Source organism: Ovis canadensis, chromosome 6, assembly GCF_042477335.2.
Source record: "Ovis canadensis isolate MfBH-ARS-UI-01 breed Bighorn chromosome 6, ARS-UI_OviCan_v2, whole genome shotgun sequence".
Taxonomy (NCBI): Eukaryota; Metazoa; Chordata; class Mammalia; order Artiodactyla; family Bovidae; genus Ovis; species Ovis canadensis.
The window spans coordinates 21867548-21886854 of NC_091250.1; the positions used below are offsets into that span (position 1 = coordinate 21867548).

The 19307-nt window shown below is 38.0% G+C and overlaps 1 protein-coding gene across 4 annotated transcripts in view; it reads left to right on the top strand.

Annotated features, from left to right (window-relative positions):
- Positions 1–19307, top strand: part of PDE5A (phosphodiesterase 5A) — a 151293-nt gene that overhangs the window by 72046 nt on the left and 59940 nt on the right. For all 4 annotated transcript variants that reach the window (XM_069593386.1, XM_069593388.1, XM_069593387.1 and 1 more), the window contains exons 8-9: positions 7990–8098; positions 9112–9199. In XM_069593386.1, the coding sequence (XP_069449487.1) occupies positions 7990–8098; positions 9112–9199 (197 nt within the window). The remainder of the gene's footprint in view (positions 1–7989; positions 8099–9111; positions 9200–19307) is intronic.

The following is a 19307-nucleotide window of genomic DNA, read 5'->3' on the forward strand; positions in this document are numbered from 1 at the left end:
CTCCCTAAAATAATTCATGTCAATTTATACTACCTCTTATTAGTGATAATTAAAAGCCGCATATGATCATGGAAATAGAACATTATTTAACTTTACTATTGAGATTAAAGTTCCAGAGTTTTTACTCTACAGTTGACCTATCCGAGAATTACTTCATGTTGGTGAATGATGTCACAGTAATATCTTCAGGAACCAAGTCCCTTGACGGTAGTTCTTTAAAAACAACCTCTGTGCAAATCTATGGAACATTCTGTAAGATAACTGGCCTGAAGTGAAGTGAAGTGAAGTCGCTCAGTCATGTCCGACTCTTTGCAACCCCATGGACTATAGCCTACCATGCTCCTCCGTCCATGGGATTTTTCAGGCAAGAGTACTGGAGTGGGTTGCCATTTCCTTCTCCAGAGGATCTTCCCAACCCAGGGACTGAACCTGGGTCTCCCAGACTGTAGGCAGACACTTTACCATCTGAGCCACCAGGGGATAACTGGCCTAGTCTCTTCAAAAAGTCAACAGTCATTGGATAAAATGGAGGGAGGGGCTGTCCTTGGACATAGCAGCCAAATGCAGTACATGAACCTTGATTAGATCCTAGTAAAAAACAAATAGCTGTCAAAGACATTTGTGAGGATAATTGAAAATCTGCATATGCACTGGATACTGGATATTGGTGTGGAATCATTGTTACCTTTTCTTTGGCATCACTAAGTGGTTAGTAGAACAATGTTCTTATTTTCAGTAGATTCATGCTGGTTTATGTAAGGATAAAGTGTTAGGATGTCTGCACCTTAGTTTAAAATAGTTCAGATGGGCCAGCTGGGGAGGGAGTCGGGTGTAGTGGGGTGGGTGGGTGATAAATTAGGAGGTTAGGACTAAGCCTATATACACTGCTGAATATAAACATAATCAACAAGGACCTCCTGTATAACATAGGGAACTATACTCAATATTTTGTAATAACCTATTGGGGAAAGAATCTGAAAAAGGGAAAAGATTCAGTTATGGATGTGTATACATAACATATATGTGTTATACATGTATATATACATATATAACATATATACATATGTGTGTATTGTGTTGTACATCAGAAGCTAACATGACATAGTAAATCAACTGTACTTCAATTAAAAAAAAATTCCTTCAATTAAAAAAAAGATATTTTCAACAAAAAATATGGTTCAACCAAAAATAAATAAAATTGTAAATATATCTAAATATAATAAAGTAAATATATCTAAATTTAGTATAAGTAAATGAATATATTTGCACATATGTAGATATAGCAAATGTGGCAAAATATTAAAAATTGTTGAATCTAAGGGTAGGATATTTATTTTGCTTTCAGCTTTCTTATGTATTTCAAAAGTTTACCATAAAAAATTGGAAGAAAATGTTTGTAATAAAAAGCTGGAAATAAAACGAAAATCATCTTTGTAGGTCACGTAAAACCAAACTGTCTGAGCTTGCAGCTGCAAGAACAAAATGCTTGAGTGTGCCACCTGGTTTTGTCCCAGCCTTCCTCATTAGGACTGACCCCATGGATCAGCGTGGGGTCTGCAGAAGCTGTCTTCTGCCCTGTATACCCTTTTCTTTCTTCTCTTCCCTTTCATGACATTTCCTGTCCTTTTCTGTGTTCCCCAGCAGGATGGAGAAACTGTTGACTCTAGCGGTTTAAAGTTGTTACTTTGTTAAGTGATTGCATTTAAATCAAAAAATTATATTAAGAGTATTATTTTACCAATATGATGCAATGAAAGACTTTTTCTTCTATTTAAAGTATTTCAGGAAGCTGCAAAGGAGCAGAAGTAACATGGAGACAGATAGGGAATGTGTTTGACTTGCGGGGTACCCCTGACCTAGGCCGTGACTCCTGACCTGGCTGTGGAATGGGTAGTCAGGGTACATAAACCATGGAATCTCTATGCTAGAGATGTTTCTGCTACCCTTGAATTTTTCTTTCATACAATTATATCAGAATAGCTGACCTTTATTTCCCTTTTGGCATTGTTAGTCATGAACTGAACTTTATTTCCCATCTCCACATCTGTTCTTTCCTAAGCTTCTGTGTGTGTATTTTCTGGCATATTTAACATTGCTTTAGTGGATTTTGAATCCTTTTTGAATATGTGATAGTATGCACATGTCCCAGTGAGTATGTATGTATCTTTCTTAAGTGCTGGTATTGGGCTGTGCTGCCTGGGTCAGTTATGAAGTCTTATTCTTAGGAGGAACATTAATAGATACTATTTTTATTTTATGACACCATACATGTTTGTTGCTTTTTATAACGAACATTTTAGAAAGCTGTTAAACATTAAATATTTGATTATTTTACTTTTGGCTTGCATAAATAATGATTACTATGTAGACAAATATATATATACGTTTATTTATGGATTTATATATATCCAGAGGAGAATAGGAAAATGAGTATGATATGCATATTAAATGTATAAAATGATGAGAATTCCCTAGCTGTCTAGTGGTTAGGACTCCGTGCTTTCACTGCTGGGGCCTGGGTTCCATCTCTGGTTGGGGAACTAAGATTGCGCAAGCTAAGAGGCACAGCTGAAAAAGAAAAGAAAAATGTGTAAAATGAGGAATTATCTACATTTACCTTTAAATGTATTTGTGTGGCAGCATATTTCTGTGTACTTTTATTTTATGTATTCACATTGGGATTTTTTGTTATTAATTCAGACAAGTCCTCTAATTCTTCTGAAAGCTGAACAAGCCCAGTGACTTGGTGTGATAGTGACCTCTACTGGTGAATATGCATTAAAAAAACTAAAATCTTACTAGATGGTGACTGCAGCCATGAAATTAAAAGATGCTTACTCCTTGGAAGGAAAGTTATGACCAACCTAGATAGCATGTTGAAAAGCAGAGACATTACTTTGCCAACAAAGGTCTGTCTAGTCAAGGCTATGGTTTTTCCAGTGGTCATGTATGGATGTGAGAGTTGGACTGTGAAGAAGGCTGAGCGCTGAAGAATTGGTGGTTTTGAACTGTGGTGTTGGAGAAGACTCTTGAGAGTCCCTTGGACTGCAAGGAGATCCAACCAGTTCTTTCTGAAGGAGATCAGCCCTAGGTGTTCTTTGGAAGGAATGATGCTAAAGCTGAAACTCCAGTACTTTGGCCACCTCATGCGAAGAGTTGACTCATTGGAAAAGACTCTGATGCTGGGAGGGATTGGGGGGCAGGAGGAGAAGGGGATGACAGGATGAGATGGCTAGATGGCATCCCTGACTCGATGGATGTGAGTCTGAGTGAACTCCGGGAGTTGGTGATGGACAGGGAGGACTGGCGTGCTGCGATTCATGGGGTCGCAAAGAGTCGGACACGACGGAGTGACTGAACTGAACTGAACTATATATTTGATTTGTTTCTAATGAATATCACATTCCTTCTCTGTAAAAGAAAATATATCTTTCCACTTTTAAAAATTATTCCAAGACAGTCTTAGTGTAAAGATTTTTTAATAAAGGATAAATATCAGTATGGTTACCTTAGAAGAGACTAATTTACATGGACCATTTTAACTGATTCATTAACCGAGTTTACAGTAATGAAAATTTATCCAACACCAGTGCCTTACATTAGCTAATAGTTAGCTTTTAATCTTATGATGCAGTGCAAGACCTCATAGTGATGTATGTTTTATTATAATAAAAATTAGATATCAGGCTTCATTTTGTGAAAACTAAAATGGTGCTAAAGTTACTTTAGTAACTTTAGCTTTGTAAAAGGACTAGCTGATACTGACCCTTGGCCAGCAGATTCTTTATTACATTTCTGAGATTTCTTATTGATAGAATTTAGGCCTTTCCAGTTTTCATTATTAAACACTTTGTCAATGCAAACATCTTTCATGAGATGAAATGCCTGGCAGTTTGGTGATGTTAGCGGTAAGCAAATCATTCTTTTTAGGCAATTATATGTCAGTGGGAAAGTATGGCTCACTTAGTACTCTTCTAACCAACCATCTGATTAACTTTTAAAAGATAAAATAATTTATTGAAGATAGTTTTGAAATGTTAAGTATAAAAATAAAGAATAGTGAAGGTGAACATTATACATAATTATTAGAATTGTATTATCAATGGGATCTAACACAGTAAGCTCTTGGGGTTTGTAGAATTTGAGAAGTGAAGGTCATTTCCAGAGGGTGGGAGGTTTCAGAGTTTCCTGTGCTTCAGTTCAGAGAGCCACCTAATTAGAAGGAAAAGTGAATGTGATGTTATACTGTTTCTGTAAGCTCGTAATTTTAAGAAATAGATGTTTTAGTGCTATAATTCTATATTAGTTAACTTCATGTTAATTTTGTGCTGTGCTTAGTCTAAACTCAGTTGTGTCTGAGTCTTTGCAACCCTATGGACTGTAGCCCGCCAGGCTCCTCTGTCCATGGAATTCTCCAGGCAAGAATACTGGAGTGGGTTGCCATGCCCTCCTCCAGGGGATCTTCCCGACCCAGGGATCAAACCCAGGTCTCCCGCATTGCAGGTGGATTCATTACTGTCTGAGCCACCAGGCAAGCCCCATGTTAATTTTAAATACATATTTTATCACATAATGACAAATACATGGAATTAATCCTTTAAGCTCATGTTCTTGGAATATATATACTACTTGTTAATTATAATTATATTGGGAAACATAGTTAAATGCAGGAACACTTACTGTTTTTAAAATAGTAAAAAGATTTGTACTCCTTTAAAAAATGATAGACACAGAGTATGAGAGTGTAGACTCTGAAATTGGACTGCTTAAGTATTTGGGTTCATCTGGCTCCCTCTGTTGAAATCATGATAATAACAAAAGTCACATGTCATCATCATCATTGTAAAAGACATTTGGACAAAGGAATCCTTTCCAGTGTACTCCTTTCTCTTTGTAGATGCTTTTTCATTTTTCTTATCTTTACTGTAGCGTCTTTTATTTTCCTGAGACTTCCGTTTTCCATGAAATATTTATTGTTTTAAAATAGTTTTATTAACCAAAATCCTGCACTTATCTCATAACCTTTTCTTGGGATTCTCCCCAGGTAATTATGCACGAAGTATTAAGAAGCCAGGAGTATCTTGGGTCTAATGTGTCTAACATTTTTCATGCCTTCCCAGATTATCAGTCTAGGCTCAGAAGTGTTCAGTCTGAAGTTCATTTATTCCTCCGTTACCACGGTTGTTTCCCTTTTTTCTTTTTTTCCATTGTATATAGTACTGGACATATAGCCATTACCTGACGTGGCCAATTACACTTAACCTAAAGTGTAGGTTCATCAAAGAACTGAAAGTCACTCAGTCGTATCTGACTCATTGCGACCCCACGGACTGTAGAGTCCATGGAATTCTCCAGGCCAGAATGCTGGAGTGGGTAGCCATTCTCTTCTCTAGGGGATATTTCCAACCCAGGGATTGAACCCAGGTCTCGATCTCGGTTTTCGAACCCAGGAGAAGAGAATGGCTACCCACTCTAGTATTCTGGCCACATCAGAGAAAGGAAAGACAAAAATATCTCGGCCAGGAATGAGGCCACGACTTGAGGAGCCTTTGTGGTATCACTAGTGATCAAGAATACCATTTGAGACCACCGTCCTAGAAGCAGTTTGCGCAGGCTGACTGAGAGGATGGGAGATAGGAAAAGATTGGAAACTTGAGAACTCAGAGCAAGCGGACAGTTTTCCTGAGACACCACTTAATTTTGAAATGTTTCCCTCTATTCAGTTCAGGCAGTTCAGTCGCTTAGTTGTATCTGACCCTTTGTGACCCCATGGACTGCAGCACACCAGGCTTCCCTGTCCTTCACCAGCTCCCGAAGCCTGCTCAAGCTCATGTCCATCAAGTTGGTGACACCATCCAACCATCTCCTCCTCTGTCATCCCATTCTCCTCCTACCTTCAATCTTTCCCAACATCAAATGAGTCTGTTCAAATGAGTCAGTTCTTTGCATCAGGTGGCCAAAGTATTGAAATTTCAGCTTCAGCATCAGTTCTTCCAGTGAATATTCAGGACTGATTTCCTTTAAGATGGACTGGTTGGCTCTCCTTGCTATCCAAGGGACTCTCAAGAGTCTTCTCCAACACCACAGTTCTAGTTGGTCATAGCTTTTCTTCCAAGGAGCAAGCATCTTTTAATTTCATGGCTGCAGTCATCATCTGCAGTGATTTTGGAGCCCAAGAAAATAAAGTCAGCCACTGTTTCCACTCTTTCCCCATCTATTTGCCATGAAGTGATGGGACCGGATGCCATGATCTTAGTTTTCTGAATGTTGAGCTTTAAGCCAACTTTTTCACTCTCCTCTTTCACTTTCATCAAGAGGCTTTTTAGTTCCTCTTCACTTTCTGCCATAAGGGTGGTGTCATCTGCATATTATTGATATTTTTCCTGGCAATCTTGATTCCAGCTTGTGCTTCATTGAGCCCAGTGTTTCTCATGATATACTCTGCATAGAAGTTAAATAAGCAGGGTGACAATATACAGCCTTGACGTACTCCTTTTCCTATTTGGAACCAGTCTGTTGTTCCATGTCCAGTTCTAACTGTTGCCTCTTGACCTGCATACAGATTTCTCAGGAGGCAGGTCAGATGGTCTGGTATTGCCATCTCTTTTCCACAGTTTGTTGTGATCTACACAGTCAAAGGCGTTGGCGTAGTCAATAAAGCAGAAGTAGATGTTTTTCTGGAACTCTCTTGCTTTTTCAGTGATCCAGCGGATGTTGACAATTTGATCTCTGGTTCTTCTGCCTTTTCTAAATCCAGCTTGAACATCTGAAAGTTCATGGTTCATGTACTATTGAATATTGGAGTCTGGCTTGGAGAATTGTGAGCATTCCTTTGCTAGTGTGTGAGATGAGTGCAATTGTGTGTTAGTTTGAACATTCTTTGGCATTGCCTTTCTTTGGGATTGGAATGAAAACTGACCTTTTCCAGTCCTGTGGTTGCTGCACATTTTTTCAAACTTGCTGGCATATTGAGTGCAGCACTTTAACAGCGTCGTCTTTCAGAATTTGAAATAGCTCAACTGGAATTCCATCACCTCCACTAGCTTTGTTCGTAGTGATGCTTCCTAAGGCCCACTTGACTTCCCATTCCAGGATGTCTGGCTCTAGGCTCTAGATAACCATTGTGGTTATCTGGGTCATTAAGATATTTTTTGTATAGTTCTTCCCACTATTAGGCTTTCCTATTTCTTCAGATAGTGATCTTACAGTTACTGTAGGCACAGCCTCTCAGAAATTTGTGGAGTAAATTTCCATAATCTGACCATCTTTGTCAAGTTTATTCCCATCACCAGGGAGTGTAGGAAGTTTCCTAATGAAAAGATATATTCTATTCTGTTTTTCCAACTCTGGCACTGGCATTATACTTACAAACCCTCTGACATCAGGTTAACCTTTTATGTTCTACCTGTTAAGCAAGAAACTGGAAAAAGAGTTGGGAAAATATTGTAAGTTCAAAAGCATTGTTTTTAATTTAAATACATGTCTTAAAGCACTTCAAAGCAGAAAAATGAAGAGAGAAAAACTTTATAAAATTCTAGACCTGCTCAATTTTTCTCTTGGTCTAAAATGTGTAAAAGATTATTCTGTTGGTATAAGTAGACAAATAAGGAAATAAAAACAGACACTTGGCTTTAGTCATTCTATAATCTGATGAGAAAATAAGTCATAGAGGAAAATTCATAGGGATTTCACATTGAATGGCACAAAAATCAACATGACTGTTAAGAGTGTTAAGATTACTTAATGACATTTTAAACTTGTTTTCAATAGCTGAAAAATTGTGAGCCTTCGTTTTTTCAAAAAATTTCAATTGTAGTAACTACTAAAGTTATGCATCATCAAATATGTTTAAAGCTTCATTTTCTAAGTAAGTTGTACACTTTGCTCCATAATTTCAGACTGCTGTGTTTCTCTTATAACCATCTATATGCCTGTTTTGCCTGTGTTTTTTCACTGCATGGAAAGAACTCACCTCTGTTCTTTCCACAGGGAACGTGATGCAAACAGAATCAATTACATGTATGCTCAGTATGTCAAAAATACTATGGAACCACTTAATATCCCAGATGTCAGTAAGGACAAAAGATTTCCCTGGACAGTAAGTAATGCGGTTTTAGACTTGGAGCTTGACGGCTGTTTTCCTATCGGACCTGCTCTGTACTACTCTTAACTGAAGGACTGGCTCCAGAATTGGCTCTTTGGAAGTGATCTGTGTTTGCCCTAATCTGAGGAAGGGAAATAAAACAGTTCAGAACATCTGTTCAGAGGTGGTCAGCTATACTTACGTATTTTTCTCTGTACTTTTGTCAGTTTTGAAAACATGAAATATCATTAACTTTGAGGTAGTTTCACTATTACCTACTTAATATCAGTTGACACTCTTGAGATAGTATTGCTAGAGTTCCTGAGTTTGTCTTCAGAAATTAAGTTCCATATGGCTTGAGTGTCTGTAACTGGTAATCTACCACAGTGAACACCTTGTGAAAAAAAAAAATGAGTATTTGTTTTTCTTGAGAGCAAACCTACAAGGGTCAGTTTCTCAGACACTGAAAACTTTAGATTCTAGTATTTTCTCTCATCTGACTTACGAAAAGCATTGCAGCTGACTTTGTTATTTTCATATCTAGGAGACCTTTTTAAGACTGTAGCAATATAGACAATAGAAACAGTGGTAAAACTAAAGAAAGAGACAATTGTAACATGCAGAATCCTTGGTAGTGTAAAGATTCTGATTTCTACCCTTCTTATTAAGTTGCTTGAGACATCTACTACACAGGGATAGTTAGAACTCGGTAAATATTTTGCTTAGTACTACTGTAAGCTGCTTAAGAAACTTTAACATGGAAAATAAAAGAAATACAGGTAAATAAAATGGAAAATAAAAAATTAAACATAGGATATTTAGTATTTTTAGTAAAGACTGATTGTTTTTTATTGCATTTATATGAACTTCATTATAATTTGCATTTTTTACACTCTGATGTTATCTCCAGCTAATAAAAGATAAGCATATTAATAACTTCGTATGTCCAGTATAGTTTGTATAGCATCTAATGGGCAGACAATCTGTTCATAGTATTTAGCTGTTTTGCTTTTCGTTTCTTTGTTTAGAATGAAAACTTGGGAAATATAAACCAGCAGTGCATTAGAAGTTTGCTTTGTACACCTATAAAAAATGGAAAGAAGAACAAAGTGATAGGTAAAGCCTTTTCATTGACCTCCACTCTGCACTTATTAAAGAAAACATATATTCCCAGAAACTTCTTTCCAGTGTAAACTTAAAGACTAAAATACAGAAAAAAGATGAAAATTGGAATGATAAAAGAATTTTGAAATAATTTTACCTTCATAGATGTCAACAAACATTTGTTAAATATCTTGTTAAATATGATATACTTTTGTAATTATAATCCTGTTTCAACAGAGGTTTTGTTTAAAATGACATGTTGAAAGTTAGTAGACTTGAGAGATATCAAATTGATGATGTATATTGTCTTAGAGCCTCGCATCTTAGTTTATGACTTCTCTTTTTTTTGAATATGTGGTTTGGATTGTAGATTGTATGCATTGAACACTCCATGTTTTCAGCACCTGGGATAAATCCGTGAATAAGTCAAAATCCCTGCCTCAGGGAGTTTGCATTCTTATAATAAAGTTTAGTAAAACATGTCTACTGCAGGAATGGTGGAAGAAGGCATTCTCAGAAAAATGAGATGATGTTTCCCGTTACTGACATATTTGTTTCTTGGCACTGCAGGTTATATTAAGAGTAGAAAAGGAAATTTATATGCCAATTATGGCTTCCTTGGTGGTTCAGGCGGTGAAGAATCCACCTGCAATGCAGGAGACCTAGGGTCAATCCTTGGGTCAAGAAAATCCCCTGGAGAAGGGCATGGCAACCCACTCCAGTATTCTTGCCTGGAGAATTCCATGGACAGAGGAGCCTGGCGGGCTCCAGTCCATAGGGTCACAACGAGTCGGACACAGCTGAGTGACTAACACATGCGTGACTGACGCTGTAAAAATAGCCTGAACTGTTAAATATTCCCCCTAGAAATTGAAATAAAGGTTTAAACTTTTAAATAAAACCCCTAATGGTACAAGACTTAGCGCAAGACTTAGCTGTATAAATTTACCTTAAGAAATCTGATTAGTTTCCAGGTTGAAAATCAGTTTCCAGAAAAAAAAAAAAATTCTTGTTAGTTCCAAGATTTGACTGTAATTTTATTAAAGAAGAGTGTCAGTCAGAAAGGTGGGGCAGGGAGATATTGTTTATGAAAGTGGGGAGTGGGGAGACCAACACTAAAATTGCCTCTCCAGTTCTGTCCAGCGGTCTGGGAACCTTGGCCCCTTTCGTGGAGATGGGTGTGGAAGGCTATGTCGGTGCACAGGCTCTTCTGCCCGCTTGAGACCAGCACTTGGGTGGCCGTGTGTGCAGCAGGTGGTCCTGGCACCCCCAGCGATCCAGGTCTCCCCTGCTGTGTGTTCTCCCTTAGAGACTAATACACTGACTTACACCTTTAAACAGCCCACCAGTCTGACCTCCCTTGTTCTGATTATTTACTTTCCAAGATACGTTAACTCGTGTGAAGAGAATGCATGGCTCGCTTTGCCAGTTGCTCCTTCTCGTAGATCAGTCACCTGGACTTGAGGCCATGGGCTGAGTTACGGGTGCACTGCTCACATTCCTGAGGCAGATCCATTTCTTGTTGGTACTCATTTCTTGATACTATTCTGGTTTCATAAGTCAGTCTGTGAGCTGAGGCACTGTTCTGCACCCCAGAGAGCAGGAGGTGTCCTCCGCTTGGTAATCTGCTTTCCGAGCCTCCGGGGCTGGGCTCACTGGTGAATTGCCTCATCAGCCTCTGGGAAGACAGCCTGGCGACTCCCTGAAGGCTGTTCATCACTTGCACACCTCTCAGTTCTCAGAGAACAAAGACGAAGCGAGTGAGCTCATGTATTAGCTCCTTCCAAGGGTATCACCAATCAGATCCCTAACAGAGACCAAAGAAGATTGATGGAGGTGCCCTACAGTATGACTTTGAGTCAACGTTTAGTTAAAAGCTGATGTCCTAGGGAGTTAGGTGCAACCCACATGGCAGATGTTATGCTTTTTGATAGAAGTGTAGAGCTTACAACAAGCTGCCTTTGACCTTTGAAAATGTGAAATGAATTCCAGAAGTGATGCACCATTTATTAATACTAATACGTTTTGGTGAGAAGGAGGGCAGAGGGGCAGCTGGCCACATTAAGTCATGTCTTTGCTTTTTCTCAGCAGCATCTCTTTGGAATAATTGGGAATGGCTAGAAGAAGTTATAATCAGGCTTCTTCACCACTTTACACAAGTGATAAATAAGAGTCATTTGGGAAAGCACAGAGATCCCTGGATAGGAATAGGACTCAGGATATCCATGTGGTTCCACTCTCCGTTTAACCTTTTAAACAGTTGCTGCTGCTGCTGCTGAGTCGCTTCAGTCGTGCCCGACTCTGTGCGACCCCATAGACGGCAGCCCACCTGGCTCCCCCGTCCCTGGGATTCTCCAGGCAAGAACACTGGAGTGGGTTGCCATTTCCTTCTCCGATGCATGAAAGTGAAAAGTGAAAGTGAAGTTGCTCAGTCATGTCCGACTCCTCGCGACCCCATGGACTGCAGCCCACCAGGCTCCTCCACCCATGGGATTTTCCAGGCAAGAGTACTGGAGTGTTATGGGCACCTTATACAACTAAGTCACACCCTTCGGATCGGTTCAGAATCCACGTTCTGTGGTCCTGTCACCGTTCCAGACAAGTGAACAAGAAATGAGCAGTACCAGCTAAAATAATCAGGCTTCTGTTTGCATACATTTTGTGTCACTCTGATTTGATAACAAGAGTCAAAAGTAAGCGAATGTTGTTTTGGAGAAGGAAAAATTCCCTACCAGTTAAAAGAAAGAAAAATACCCTAGTGAGATTTCTGGTGGGGGTTCAAGGTAATTCCAATAGGGAAAATTTTCAGTGTTCCCCACGGTTCTGTAAGTGTAGCAAAACAGAGAATCTGAATTCTCAAGTGAACTTTACATTCACAGATGTACCATGGAAAATAGCATGCTTGTAATAATTTTTCTTATATGTCACAGACCAGATTTTGCTATTATGTAATTCTAATACAGAATCCCTACAGAGTTACACGCGGAAAGACAGATGGGCCCATGTGTTTTTTGTTATCTTTCCTTCCTTCCTTTTTTCCATTACTGACAATTAGATGAAACTGTAGACATTAGACGAGCGCAGGGCCTGTTGTATCATTAATGTTTGCTCAGTGGTCTGGCTGCTCCAGAATGTTTCCACGACTTTGTTTCCAACACTATTAAGAGGCTCCTTTCCTCATGAAGCATTCATTTATTTTAACCAATCATTTCCCCTATTTATTAGATTAAGTTTGTCTTTTTCTTATATTTACTAGAAATACTTATGTCTATTTTCCATGTCAGTTTCAGGGCATGTTTTGAAGAAATCAGTTCCATTCCCATCCAAAAAGAAAAGTTGTTGAGAACATTTCCACTTTAGATAAATCTTTATATCTCTTTTTTTAGTGAAAAAGTAATACAAATCATAGTGTTACACTACATGTTGTTTGACACAGTGAAGTATGAGAGAGATGTATTTTTTACTGAATGTATTTTCTAAACTCATACTGTCTAATTCTTTGCTCATCTGTGTGTGGCAATATGATTCCAATGCATAAGTAAATGCTGTAAAATTATATAAATTTAAATTTTACTTCTACTTTATTTTTCATATTAAATTATATCATTTGGCAATCTGTTCAGTTGTTTGTAAAAATATTTGCTAGGATTTTCCTAATGCGAACATAATAACATTGTGCAGTGTCATACATGGTAAATATTGCCTATGTTGCTTAAGGTATCCAGTTTTTCCCAGTTAGAGAATTTTTAATTGTGTTTAATGATAAGAAGCATAGAAAATAAGACTGTAGGGACAGTAATAACTGGAAGAAAATGAGAAAAAAAAGAACTAGGGTATTATATCTTTAAATTATAAAAGTGAAAATCTACAGAATGAAAACAAACATAAGGATTATAGTTTCAAGAATTGATTGAAGAAATAGAAAAATAAGAGAAATTTCATAGTAGCCCTGGAAAAGAGCTTACCTTTGTTGGACCACCAACACTGAGGAATTTCTAGAAGATATTAATATGAAGTGTATACTGTTTATAAGAACACGCTGTACACACAATGGGCAAAATTTGAATAGAGATAACAATATTAGTATCAGAGAGGGTAGATTTTAAGATAAAAGAGCATAATGTACAGAATCACTTTGCATTGAATAAATTCACAGAGGGAAGTGTAATTGTCATCAGTTCAGTTCAGTCTCTCAGTCGTGTCGGACTCTTTGTGACCCCATGAATCGTAGCACGCCAGGCCTCCCTGTCCATCACCATCTCCCTGGGTTCACTCAGACTCACCTCCATTGAGTCAGTGATGCCATCCAGCCATCTCATCCTCTGTTGTCCCCTTCTCCTCCTGCCCCCAATCCCTCCCAGCATCAGAGTCTTTTCCGAGGAGTCACCTCTTCGCATGAGGTGGCCAAAGTACTGGAGTTTCAGCTTTAGCATCATTCCTTCCAAAGAAATCCCAGGGCTGATCTCCTTCAGAATGGACTGGTTGGATCTCCTTGCACTTCAAGGGACTCTCAAGAGTCTTCTCCAACACCACAGTTCAAAAGTATCAATTCCTCAGCGCTCAGCCTTCTTCACAGTCCAACTCTCACATCCATACATGACCACAGGAAAAACCATAGCCTTGACTGGACGGACCTTAGTCAGCAAAGTAATGGCTCTGTTTTTGAATATACTGTCTAGGTTGGTCATAACTTTTCTTCCAAGGAGAAAGCGTCTTTTAATTTCATGGCTGCAGTCACCATCTGCAGTGATTTTGGAGTCCAAAAAAAAAAAGTCTGACACTGTTTCCACTGTTTTCCCATCTAAATGCCTTTAATAAGGTAAATAACATCATTGACATATAAAAGTCAAAGCTTATATTGCTTATATTATCCTTTGTTGTGCAGAAGCTTTTAATTTTAATTAGATCCCATTTGTTTATTTTTGCTTTTATTTCCAGAATTCTGGGAGGTGGATCATAGAGGATCCTGCTGTGATTTATGTCTGAGAGTGTTTTGCCTATGTTCTCCTCTAGGAGTTTTATAGTTTCTGATCTTACATTTAGATCTTTAATCCATTTTGAGTTTATTTTTGTGTGCAGTGTTAGAAAGTGATCTAGTTTCATTCTTTTACAAGTGGTTGACCAGTTTTCCCAGCACCACTTGTTAAAGAGATTGTCTTTACTCCATTGTATATTCTTGCCTCCTTTGTCAAAGATAAGGTGTCCATATGTGTGTGGATTTATCTCTGGGCTTTCTATTTTGTTCCATTGATCTATATGTCTGTCTTTGTGCCAGTACCATACTGTCTTGATGACTGTGGCTTTGTAGTAGAGCCTGAAGTCAGGCAAGTTGATTCCTCCAGTTCCATTCTTCTTTCTCAAGATTGCTTTGGATATTCGAGGTTTCAAGGTGAAAAGACAGCCTTCTGAATGGGAGAAAATAATAGCAAATGAAGCAACTGACAAACAACTAATCTCAAAAATATACAAGCAACTTATGCAGCTCAACTCCAGAAAAATAAACGACCCAATCAAAAAATGGGCCAAAGAATTAAATAGACATTTCTCCAAAGAAGACATACGGATGGCTAACAAACACATGAAAAGATGCTCAACATCACTCATTATTAGAGAAATGCAAATCAAAACCACAATGAGGTACCACTTCACACCAGTCAGAATGGCTGCGATCCAAAAATCTGCAAGCAATAAATGCTGGAGAGGGTGTGGAGAAAAGGGAACCCTCCTACACTGTTGGTGGGAATGCAAACTAGTACAGCCACTATGGAGAACAGTGTGGAGATTCCTTAAAAAATTGCAAATAGAACTACCTTATGACCCAGCAATCCCACTTCTGGGCATACACACCGAGGAAACCAGAATTGAAAGAGACACATGTACCCCAATGTTCATCGCAGCACTGTTTATAATAGCCAGGACATGGAAACAACCTAGATGTCCATCAGCAGATGAATGGATAAGAAAGCTGTGGTACATATACACAATGGAGTATTCCTCAGCTGTTAAAAAGAATTCATTTGAATCAGTTCTGATGAGATGGATGAAACTGGAGCCGATTATACAGAGTGAAGTAAGCCAGAAAGAAAAACACCAATACAGTATACTAACACATATATATGGAATTTAGGAAGATGGCAATGACGACCCTGTATGCAAGACAGGGAAAGAGACACAGATGTGTATAACGGACTTTTGGACTCAGAGGGAGAGGGAGAGGGTGGGATGATTTGGGAGAATGACATTCTAACATGTGTACTATCATGTGAATTGAATCGCCAGTCTATGTCTGAGGCCGGATGCAGCATGCTTGGGGCTGGTGCATGGGGATGACCCAGAAAGATGTTATGGGGAGGGTGGTGGGAGGGGGGTTCATGTTTGGGAATGCATGTAAGAATTAAAGATTTTAAAATTAAAAAAATAAAAAACTAAAAAAAAAAAAAAAGTCAAAGCTATTAAAAATACAAAGAGAAGTGGACAAAATGGTAGTCATAGTGAGAGTCTTTAATACTTTTTTCATAAAATGCTAAATAGGAAAAAAGGAAACATTAGAATTGATTAATATAAACAATGAAATGACTTAACTGGCATACATTTACTTTTATATGTCATACTTTAAAAACACATATTCCTTTCAAATATCCATTAGAAATTTACAAATACACACATACAACATAAACTTAGTCATTTCTGGAAAGTAGAATTGAAAACCACTGTCATGGATCACAGTGCATTAAAACTAGAAATGCATAATAAAGGGATAAATTAGAAGGGAAAAACTCACTTAGAAACTGGAAACATTCTCCCAAATGTCAAAGAAGAAATCAAAAGTCAAAATGAAAGTATAGTATTTCAGAAAATTAGTGGTCATCTCAATTTAATATAAAAATGCAAGGTATAAGGTCAAAAATGTACTTAGAGGAGGTGTAGAGCTTTAAATATTTGACTGTTTTAATCAGGAAATAATAAACTAAAGAGCTGCTTGATGAAAGTGAAAGAGGAGAGTGAAAAAGATAGCTTAAAGCTCAACATTCAGAAAACGAAGATCATGGTATCTGGTCCCATCACTTCATGGCAAATAGATGGGGAAACAATGGCAGACTTTATTTTTCTGGGCTCCAAAATCACTGCAGATGGAGAATGCAGCCATGAAATTAAAAGATGCTTACCTCCTTAGAAGGAAGGGTATGACCAACATAGACAGCATATTAAAAAGCAGAGACATTACTTTGCCAACAAAGGTTCATCTGGTCAAAGCTATGGTTTTTCCAGTGGTCATGTATGGATGTGAGAGTTGGACGGTGAAGAAATCTGAGTGCCGAAGAATTGATGCTTTTGAGCTGTGGTGTTGGAGAAGACTCTTGAGAGTCCCTGGGACTGCAAGGAGATCCAACCAGTCCATCCCAAAGGAAATCAGTCCTGAATATTCATTGGAAGGACTGATGTTGAAACTGAAACTCTAATACTTTGGCCACCTGATGCGAAGAGCTGACTCATTTGAAAAGACCCTGATTCTGGGAAAGATTGAAGGCAGGAGGAGAAGGGGACAACAGAGGATAAGATGGTTGGATGGCATCACTGACTCGATGGACATGAGTTTGAGTAGACTCCGGAGTTGGTGATGGCAGGGAGCCCTGGCCTGCTGTGGAAAATGGGGTCACAAAGAGTCGGACACAACTGAGTGACTGAACTGAATCAGGAAATAATGAAACTATTTCAACTAAGTGTTCGTCTCACTCCCCACAGTGCCCCCAAAGTAAAGAAATGAATAGGAAGAAAGAAGGCAGAGGAAAGAAATTGAAAAGAGACATTTATGGAATGAAAAGGGATAGTAAAACGAGATGATGGGCAAACACTAAACAAACATCCAACAGATAATGAGGGAAATAAGAGAAACACAAATGGGAATGAGAAAAGAAGTGTAATTATAGATGCAGAAAAAATATTAAAAGGTGTTATGTAATACACTGTACCAAAAAAGTGATATGTTTTGATGAAACAAATTCTATAAAAATTGATAATAACCAATACTAAGGAGAGTTTAAAATTTCTCATGGAAGTAGTTGAAAGAGTTATATTTTTTAAGTCATTTAAAAAAAAAAGAACACTATTACCCAAAGTAAATTCTTACCAACTCAACCAGAGGACAGGAAAGGATGAAGTAAGGTGAAGTATGAAAAAGGAAATAATAAAATAACCAACAATATGATATGATTGTTAAGTGGAAAAACCCAAGAGAATCAGCTGAAAGAAGCTATCTAAAGCGAGAGTTGCAAAAGTGCCTGGCTTTCAAATTGTTAAAGGAAAATAATTTGCTTACATGGCAAGACAAACTTGTTGGGAAATAATAATGGAAAAAAAATCCCATTTTCAACAGTAACAAGGAATAAACTTTATCAGAAATAGGAACATCTATGTGAGGAAAACTATAAAACTGTGCTAGATAACTTGAAAATCTTCAGTACATGAACTGACAAAACATTTCCTGATGATAAGAATTGTTTTTAAGATGTGAAGTTTTTGCAGATTAGGTTTTATTTCGATTTTAATACATGTCCTGATAAGGTTGTTTCTCAAAGGGGAAGGGAGTTCTTAACAAACATATAAAATATTCATCTGGAGGATAACATATAAAAAGAATTATTTATAAAATTCTTCTGGAAGGATAGTGTAAAATAATCAGAGTTGATGGATAGAGAATTGCCTTATCAGAAATTAAAATAATGCTGCATAAGTAACATAATTAAAAGTATTAAATGTGTGCTCGCAAAGATGGCAAAATCGATGGAATGCAATAGAAAGTCTAAATGCAGACCCAAGTCTGATATAATTTGTGTTGGTATATAATAGACTATATTTCTGTTTCTAAGATTTTATTGGTTGAAAGATACCATTTTATGTACCTCAAAGAAAGCAAAACATGATTTCTGTTACACCATTACAAGCAATTGATGAGAATGCAAACTGATTTCATAAAATTTAAATGTGAAAAAAGCACAGTGTTGAAATAATATGAATTTATTATTTGAGGTGACAATTCAAATTATTAAAGGATGAATAACTAAGTTTCATAAGAATCCAGTAGCAATTTGGGGGGGGGGGTTAAGTAGAATTCGAAGATTAAATGTGATAGAATGCATCTGTAAAAGTGCTAGAGGAAAATATTGGTTTATATGTAGTCTTAAAACAGGGAGCTTCTTTTAAAAGCAAGACATGATAGTTGAAAACTTAAAAGATGACTTACTTGAGAAATCAAATCTTTTCTGCAGCAAAAAACTTCCTAAATTAAGATAATTGGCAAATAAGTGAAAAAAAAATTTTTGCAAGGTTGGTCATAAGGGTATAAAAGGGCAGGGCTTGTGTGTGTATGTGTTAGTCACGCAGTGGTGTCTGACTCTGTGTGACCCCATGGACTGTAACCCGCCAGGCTCCTCTGTCCATGGGATTCTCCAGGCAAGAATACTGGAGTGGGTCACCATTCCCTTCTCCAAGGGATTTTCCTGACCAAGCATCCTATGCAGGTCTCCCGCGTTGCAGGCCAGTTCTTTACTGTCTGAGCCACGAGTGTTAACGGTTTTGGCGTCTCGCCACGCTGTGTGAGAAAGAAGGCGTGAGACCACAGGCAGAATGCAAGCGTTGACGCCCTGCTCTGCCGCAAAGCCAGAAGGAAAGCTGTGGCTGGTAAGAACATCTGACCTCTGGAATTATAGAAAAGGAAACCTCAGTGTGTGATTTGAGAAACTACCCAGTTCCCTTCAGCACAATTTCCAGAGGCCTTCAGTGCCAGCTAGCTCTCAGAGTTGCTGTTGTGAGCATGTGAAATGATGTCTGTACAAGTGCTTTCTGAGCTACTAATATTACGTGACACTGATATTTTATTATCTAGCTCTGCTACTTCTCGGTTTTCACCTAATATGGTTTTGAATGGTTTATGATTATACATAGTGATCGATTTTGGCTGAGTGATTTTGTTTTATTTTTGGCTCTGCAGTAACTACTTTGTTTTTAGGGATAAGTGCTTCTGATTTTATATCACTTGCTGGTAGATGTGGCATCTCAAAGGGCCAGTTTTACATTTCATTACTATACTCTTCATCCACTCTTCCACATCTTTAAGAAATAC